Raw genomic sequence first — 8,860 nt, forward strand, 5'->3', positions numbered from 1 at the left:
AAGAGGCATATCGTACCTCACAGCCCTTCAGCAATATAGTTTATAAAAACGTTAAAAAGAATAGGCCCAAGGACATAGAGGAAGTGACGTCACCGGCACGAATGGACGCTTGCTAGGTGAGCTCCGTTCCAGCCCGCGTGAAAATCCCCTTTTCGGCTGTGCAATCACGCTTTATTTTCTGACCGCCGGGTTCCGGTTGTGTGGGAGTGTGCTCCGGTAATGGCGACGCGAAAACGACCGCCCGGAGACAAGCTCGGGCAGCGCACGCTGGAACAGACCCTTGGCAGGGGCGCACATGGTGGATCGGGCCCGGATGATGGTGGCAGTGGGGCCCTGCTTGCGGTGGTGGACCCGTCGGATCCGGCAGCCTTAGAATCGGCTGTGGGCTCGGCAGACCCGTTGACCAAGGCTGACATGCAGCGCTGGATACAGGAAGTAAAATCCGATATTGCGGCTGTAGCAGTGCAGGTTCGGGAGACGGTGCAGGAACTGCGCTCGGATCTCTTTGAGGTGGGCTCTCGTGTGGATGTGGTTGAGACCCGGCTGGACACGTGCGAGGCTTCCGTCACTGGCGTGCAGCAGAAATTGGAGGATGCTGGAGCTGATTACCTGCTCCTGCTGGATAAAGTTGAAGATTTGGAAAACCGCACTCGTCGGAATAATTTGCGAGTGTGGGAACTCCCGGAGCTCCCTGAGTATAGGGATGTTTGTGAGGTGGTTCTGCATCTGCTGCGCTGGCTGCTCCAGGATGACTCCTTGGACCCGGGGATAGAACATGCACACCGAGCTTTGGGCCCGCGGCTCTCGGACTAGCCTAAGGATGTGGTGGTTTGCTTGCAGAACTTCGTGATCAAGGAGCGGGCCTTGCGGAGGGCCCAGGAGTTGGGTACGGTGACCTGGGAGGGTCATCGCCTGGAATTTTATCAAGATCTGGCTGCTAGCACCCTGCAGAAGCGGCGCTCCTTCCGGGGCAACCTCCGCTACCGCTGGACCTATCCCTTCGGTGTAGTTATTACCATCAATGGAGTCCATACCAGGGTTGTAACTGTACGAGAGGCACGCGACCTGCTATTGAAAGCGGGCATTGAGGTGCCGGAGGTGTCGGGCCCGGAACTACGGGGTAGGGCCAGCCCTGGCAGGCCCTTTGCCCCTTCTGGATGGCAGCGTGTGGAGCGTGGTGCTCGAGGGAGCCTTGGAGGTCCGGGTGGTGGAACCTCCCCACCAGCGGTGGCTTCTACTTCTTCAGGACTCACTTGAACTGTGCTGGGTGTGGGTACTACCTCCCTGTATAAGTGGCCTGTGCCTATGCCCCTTGGGTGGGGGGATTTTTGTGGAGAGCTGTGTGCCTTAGGGCTAGGGGGCATCCGGGCTCAGGTGGCTGGGTGGTGATGGATGGTTGTTGTGCCTGGCTTGTTGCTCCCTTGAAAATTGACTGTTTTTTTCTTACATTGTGGGATGGGGCAGTTGTGGGGTGGGGGCGGTTGTTGGTGGGGTGTGGTGGGTGGGTACCGTGGGGGATGGGGTGGGGTTGGGCTGTGGGGGGTGACAGTTCTTGGCCAGGGGGTTCTTCTTTCTATGCTATCTTTTTGGGTTCTGGGTACCTGTTGGTTTTTCTCTTCTCTTTATGGCTGGTATTAAGTTTATTTCCTATAATGTTAGGGGGCTTAACTTTCCCCATAAACGGAAGGCTCTATTTCGGGAGCTGGTCCGTTTGAGGGCTTCCGTATGCTTTGTCCAGGAAACGCATTTGTTGCGGTCTCAGGAGAAACTTGTCCGTGACCCCCGATTCCCTACCGCACTCTGAGCCTCTCGGGTGGGTCGCTCCAAGACGGGGGGGGATTTTGTTTAGCAAGCACCTGAGATGTGAGGTTAAACGGGTGGTGCGGGATCCCCAGGGCCGCTATATTATGGTGGAGGTGCTGTTGGAGGGCTGTCTGTATTCCCTGGATAATGTTTACGCTCCCAATGAGGGTTAGGGCTCTTTTGTTCGGGACCTGGCAACCCGGATTCTGCAGTTTAAGGGTGGGGCCTTAATTTTGGGTGGAGATTTTAATCTCACTGTCACACCACACTTGGATAATTCCAGATCTGCTGGGAGTTACGGTAGACGGGATCGGAACCTGTTGCGGGCTGCGCTCCGGGATCTTAATGTGGAAGATGGGTGGTGCTGGTTTCATCCTCAGGTACGGGATTATACCTATTTCTCGCGGGTACATGCTTCCTATTCTAGGATTGACTATATTTTTGTTGAACGGGGACTCCTTCGCAGAGTGGAGAGGGCGGGCATTGAGCGGACCACTTGGTCCGATCATGCGTCTGTTTGGTTGCAGCTTGTTGGCACGGGAGGTGGTGCTGGGATGAAATACTGGATTTTCAATGACAGCTTGTTGGATGATCCCTTGGTAGCGGACCAAATTGCGGGGTGGATTCAGGATTATTTAACGGATAATTTGGGGTGTGGGGCCTCCCCGGAGTCTATCTGGGAGGGATTGAAGGTTACCCTCAGGGGTCGGCTGATCTCTTTGGCGTCCTTCCAGCGCAAACGTCAGCGGGAGGAGGTGGGTACCCTGTTGGCCACAATTGGGAGACTTGAGGGGATCCATAAGCGTCAGCCCTGGAATGTAACCGTGAGCAGCTAGTTACGGAAGGCGCGTAGTGATTTGCATGCTTTTGAGCTCGACCGCTTGCGTTTTAATCTTCAGTTATTACAGCAGAAGTATTTTGAGTTTTCTAATAAGGCTAGTCGTTTGGTCGCTCACCGGTTGAAGGTGCGTCATTCCCTGAACCATATCTTGGCTCTCCGGACAGCTTCCGGGGAGCTTCTCCATAGGGAAGATGCCATTCAGGCGCGTTTTGTAGAGTATTATGGTAAGTTGTATACCCCTGAGGCGGAGGGTACCCCCCTTGATCGGGAGCACTATCTAGCGTCGGCTTCTCTGCCCGGATAGCGGAGATTGACGTGGAACGCCTAGATAGACCCCTTTCAGTCCTGGAGGCGACTGGGGCTTTGCGTTCAATGCATGTGGGTAAATCTCCTGGGTTGGATGGTTTTACGGTGCGGTATTATAAACGTTTCCAACATTTGTTGTTGCCCCCATTGGTGACTTTCCTTAATTCTCTACAGGGGGGCGGTCAGTTACCCTTTTTCATGCGCTTAGCGGGGGTTACTGTGTTGGCTAAGGAAGGGAAGGACCCAGCGCGCTGTGAGTCTTATCGCCCAATCTCTCTGTTGGGGGTGGACACCAAAATTTTCACAAGGGTCTTAGCGGATCGCCTGATGAGTTGGATTCCACGTTTGATTCATCCTGACCAGACGGGCTTTGTGGTGGGACGGCAGGTTGGGGATAGTGTTCGGACAGTTTATGATTTGTTGGAGTTTGCTCGTACACGGGGGGACGATACTGTGTTTCTTTCTATAGATGCCGAGAAAGCTTTTGATAGGGTTTCTTGGCCCTTTTTGTTTCAGGTCTTGGAGGCTGTTGGGTTAGGGCCGTGCTTGAGGGAATGGATTCGTATCTTATATTCTGACCCGCTGGCCTGTGTTAAGGTGAATGGGGGGTACTCTGCTACTTTCCCCTTATTTCGGGGTACAAGGCAGGGCTGCCCCCTGCGTTGGTGGTGGAGCCCCTTGCACAGAGGATCCGTACCAGCACCTACATTCGGGGAGTCCGTACCCCCTCTGGGGACTACAAGGTGAATTTGTTTGCTGATGACATGCTTTTTACGGTAGAGGACCCGGACAACTCCTTGCCTGCAGTGTTGGCGGAATTGAAGAAGTTCGGGGCGGTGTCGGGTTTTCGGGTCAATGTCGGGAAATCAGAAGTGTTGAATGTGAATTTGTCGGCGGGCTGGGCGGGGGCGCTAAGGCAACTGTTTCCCTTTTGGTGGGTTAAACATTCTTTGAGGTATTTGGGTGTGTATTTTGGGCCTCCTGGTTCGAATTTGTTTGATCTCAATTATCTTCCTTTGTTTCGTCGTATTCGTTTGGACTTGGTCATTGACGCTGGGGTAGTTATTATTTTTCTTGGCTGGGGAGAATAGAGGTAGTTAAAATGATGATTCTGCCTCGCCTCCTCTTTTTCTTTCAGGCCCTCCCCTTGTGGGTCCCGCGGCGGCTGTTGGAGGGGGTGCAGTGGAGCCTTCTCCACTTTATTTGGGCGGGGAAATGACCGCGGGTGAGTCGACGAGTCCTGTATCTGGGCAAAGGCGAGGGCGAGTTGGCGGTACCCAATGTGCTGAAATATTACCAGGCGGCGCAGCTGTGAGCACTTTTGGAGTGGCAGACTCAGGACCCGAAACTTTGGGTGGACCTTGAACAGGGCTTGGAGGGGGGAGTGCCCTTGATCCATCTGCCGTGGGTCCCGGGGAGAGTGGGGGGTGGATGTCGGATGTCCTCCGTCCGGACAGCTGTGTGGGTATGGGGGGCGGTGCGCTGTGTGCTTTTACAGGGGCGGCAATATTCCTGGTATGCCCCGTTTTAATCCTGAGTTTGTTCCGGGATGGGAAGCCGGGGTGTTTAAGAGGTGGGAGGCTCAGGGCTTGGTTTGTTTGGGACAATTTTGTGATTTGGAGGCGAAGAGGGTGAGATCTTTTGGGGAGCTCCAGCTTCGTTACCATTTGTTGCCCTGGGATATTTTCCCTTATCTGCAGGTGGTTCACTATGTTCAATCCTCTGGCTTCCTGACTGAGATGCTGGGGGGGTAAAATGGGTTTTGAGCTCATATTGGGCCCTGTGGTTTGGAAGGGGGCCCTGTCGGCGATCTATAGGTGTTTGAATGCTGGGGGTGTGAGTGTATTGCCTTATATGACATCCTAGGAGGGTGATTGGGGCGCCCCTATCCCGAGGGAGGTGTGGGTGGAGATTTGGCAGGCGATCTCTTCTTCTGGTATTGCTACTTTGATTGTGGAAAATGGGTTTAAGGTTATGCTTCGGTGGTATTATACCCCCCTGCTCTTGGCCAAGATGGGGAGGGTGAGGGGTGGGGGTTTCTGTTGGAGGGGCTGTGGGGAAGTGGGCACCTATCTCCATATGTGGTGGTCTTGTAGGATTGTGCGGGATTATTGGATTGAGATTCTGCAGTGGAGGATTCCAGCAGACTGGCGTCATGCCTTGCTGTTTTGGCATGAGCTGGACTTGGAACGGGGCGAATCCTCCTTTTGCATCTTAGCTCTTACTGCTGCCCGCTTGCTTTTGGCCTCTAGGTGGAAGCAACCGGTACCTCCATCTTGGCAGGAGGTGGAATTGAAGTTGCACCAGTGGCAACTCTTGTACCGCCTTAAAGCGGCTCAGCATGGTCTCCGCCATAGCTTTGCTCATATATGGAGGAATTTTCGCTCCCTTACTTGATTAATGTGGGACACTCTCTGTGGGGGGTGGGTTTTTCTGGACTATGCTTTCCTTTAGGGGTACCTTTTTCTTCACTGATTGCTCTTTGAACTTTTCCTGTCTACTGTTGGAGTGGGAGTTTGGGTCTGTCACCGGGGGGGGAGGGATGGGACGTTGATGGGTTGTTGATTTTGTACTTTTGCATATTATATTGTAGAGTATTGCTTCTCTTATTTTGTTATGGAGAGCTTGCTCGTTGGTATCCATTGTTTTTGGTTGCGTTGTGTCTTGATCTTGCTCTCTTGTGCATTTTCTTCATTAATAAAATTTCAATTGAAAAAAAAAAAAAGAATAGGCCCAAGAACAGAACCTTAAGGCATACCACTGGTAACATCCCTTTCCTCAGCGCGATCTTCATTGATCACTACCCTTTGTCGCCTTCCCATCAACCAGTTCTTGACCCAGCCCATCACTTTGGGACTCATCCCGAGGGCATTCAGTTTATTTATTAGACGCCTGTGTAGAACACTGTCAAAGGCTTTGCTAAAATCTAAATACACTACATCTAGCGCATTCCCTCTATACAATTCTCTAGTTACCCAGTCAAAGAAATTGATCAAATTTGTCAGACAAGACCTATCTCTAGTGAATCCATGTTGCCTCTGGTCCTGTAATCCACAGGATTCCAGAAGCTTTACCATTCTCTGTTTTAAAAACATTTCCATTAATTTGCTTACCACAGAAGTCAGACTTACAGGCCTGCAATTCTCTACTTCTTCCTTACTTCCACTTTTCTACAGAGGGACCACATCCACCCTTCTCCAGTCCTCCAGTACCACTCTCAACTCTAGAGACTCATTGAAAAGGTCAGTCAGCGGAGCTACCAGAACTCCCTAAGTTCCTTCAACATCCTTGGAAGTATATTACCTGGCCCCATCACTTTGTCTACCTATATTTTAGCTAGTTCCTCACGAACACAACCCTCTGAAAATCGACCAGGGTCTACCACTCCTCCATCCCTATTCACATTTGTCTTCTGCAGTCCCACTCCCGGTGCTTCAGCCATGAACACAGAACAGAAATATTTGTTAAGCAATACAGCCTTTTCTTTATTAGCTTCTACATATTTCTCCCCTTCACCTTTGAGTCTCACAATGCCACTTTTGCACTTCTTCCTATCACTAAAATATAAAAAAATGTTTTGCCTCCCCGTTTTACTGTCAGCTATTTTTTTTTTCTTCCATTTGCATCTTTGCTTTCCTGACTACACGACCAGTCTTAACTTTTCCAAATATTTTTGCCTGTCTTCCTCTTTCTGTGATCTTTTGTAGTTTATGAAAGCTAACCTTTTATTCCTTCTCAGCTACTACTTTTAAGAACCAAATTAGCCTTCTTTTCCTCCTACTTGTACTTACTTGCCTCACAAAAAGGTTTGTCACTCATATAATTACTCCTTTCAGTTTTGCCCGCTGCATTTCCACTCTTTCCAGATAATCCCATCCAGACAATTCCTTGATGTAATCCCCCATCTGTACAAAGTTCATTTTTTTTAAAGTCTAGAACCTTTGTTTTTGAATGAGTCCTCTTTATATCCATCTTAATATTAAACTGTACCATGCAGTGATCACCGGATGCCAGATGATCACCCACTGTAACATCAGAAACACTTTCCCCGTAAGTCCAGTATGGCCCCATCCCACATCAGTTCCACTACCAACTGCTGGAACAGTTTCCTTGTAGAAAATCCAGGATCTCCCTACTTCTAGAAGACCCCGCAATAGGAATACCCCAATCAATATCCAGCATGTTAAATTTGCCTGTTAGTAAAACTTCCTCTTTTTTAGATGTATTCTGAGATCAATTATGCAAAGTACACCTACATTTGGGTGTAGTTTGGACATCCTCACTAGACGCACTTTGGTCTAGCTCTCCCAAAAATAAAAAAAATAAAAAATCCACAAAAAAACCCCAACCCCAAAGCTCCCCATCTCTCACCATGAAGCCTCCCTCTTGGCTCTTCCTCCTTCTACTTTGCTCTTCTCTCAACACCTCTCTCTGCCTAATACCTCCTTCTCCCAACCTCCTAGATTCCACGATTCTCAATAATATCTGCCCTGGCCTTAAAATCCCCACTCTGATTCGCACCAGACCCCCATCCCTCCAAAAAAAAAAAAAAACCCTCGTAGAATCAATCACGCCTCTTTAAAATCTGTTCCCCCTGCCAATCTCCCCAACCTCGCCTCCGACTCTCTCATCCCAGTCCCAACACTTTATTGCAACGTCAGATCCGCTTGCAACAAGATTCAAATTCTGAAGGATCTACTCGAGGATTCTGACCCCGGTTTCCTATGCATCATGGAATCATGGATTACAAAAGATGACCTTTTTACACAAAACGAACTCTGCTCCCACGGCTACCAAGGCCTCTTCTCACCCAGATCTAACCGTAAAGGAGGTGGCCTGGCATTTCTCTACAAATCTTTCTTCGACGTCCAGCTCCTCGAAAAGGGCAGCCACACCTCGCTAGAATATATGCTAGCCTCTATCAACATTCCATGCTACCAATCCAGGACAAGCAGTGGCTTCCCCCATGTCTTTCTCATTAACAGACTATGAACTTTTCCTCCAGGAAATTGTCCAAACCTTTCTTAAAACCAGCTACGCTATCCGCTCTTACCACAACCTTTGGCAATGCATTCCAGAACTTAACTATTCTCTGAGTAAAAAAATATTTCCTCCTATTGATTTTAAAAGTAGTTATACCGGAAAGACAGGGTAGGAAGAAAAGGAGGGAGGAATAGCGTTATATGTTAAATATCATATTAAAGCCACACAATTGCAGGATCTGCAGAGCAAAGAAGAAGCACTGTGGATAAATTTGGAAAGAGGGAATGGTGAATATTGGTGAACATTGGTGTGATATACAGGCCTCCTTCACAGACGGAAGAAGTGGACAGAGATTTAATAGTAGACATTCACGGCCTGATTCTATAAAGGGCACCTAACAGCACCTAAGTTCCGCCTAAAGTTAAGCGGGAGTTAGGCATCCAAACTAAGTGGTTAATGAGCGATTTAAGATTCTTAACAAGTGATAATTAGCAGATGGGCATCCTGAGGATGTGGACATGAGTTTCATGATGTGTCCACAATTCAGTAGGCGCCCTTCGGGAAAAACTGCACCTAACCATATAGGCATGGGGAGGGAGAGGCTTCAATCTGGACATGTCTTCACTCATGAACATAGTGTGTCCATCTAACGTAGAAACTGTAGGCGAATAAAAACCAGGTCTACTTTTCAGTGTAGTTTGGGCTTTAAATAGATGTGAGCTCTATGGACAGGAGTAGTGAAGACGCAGGGGGATTGCGAAGATCTACAGCGTGACATAGTCAGGCTTGAGGAATGGGCAGATGAGGTTCAACGTGGACAAGTGTAAAGTGATGCATGTCGGTAACAAAAATCTCATGCACGAATACAGGATGTCCAGGGCGGTACTTGGAGAGACTTGGGAGTTATGATCGACAAGTCGATGAAGC

At 49.5% G+C, this 8,860-nt stretch overlaps 1 protein-coding gene across 1 annotated transcript in view; it reads left to right on the plus strand.

Annotated features, from left to right (window-relative positions):
- Positions 1–219: 219 nt before the first annotated feature.
- Positions 220–8,860, plus strand: part of LOC117368877 — a 126,004-nt gene continuing 117,363 nt past the window's right edge. The window contains exons 1-2 of the mRNA XM_033962622.1: positions 220–705; positions 841–1,120. Coding sequence (XP_033818513.1) covers positions 220–705; positions 841–1,120 — 766 coding nt within the window. The remainder of the gene's footprint in view (positions 706–840; positions 1,121–8,860) is intronic.

Source organism: Geotrypetes seraphini, chromosome 11 (assembly GCF_902459505.1).
Source record: "Geotrypetes seraphini chromosome 11, aGeoSer1.1, whole genome shotgun sequence".
NCBI classification, from domain to species: Eukaryota; Metazoa; Chordata; class Amphibia; order Gymnophiona; family Dermophiidae; genus Geotrypetes; species Geotrypetes seraphini.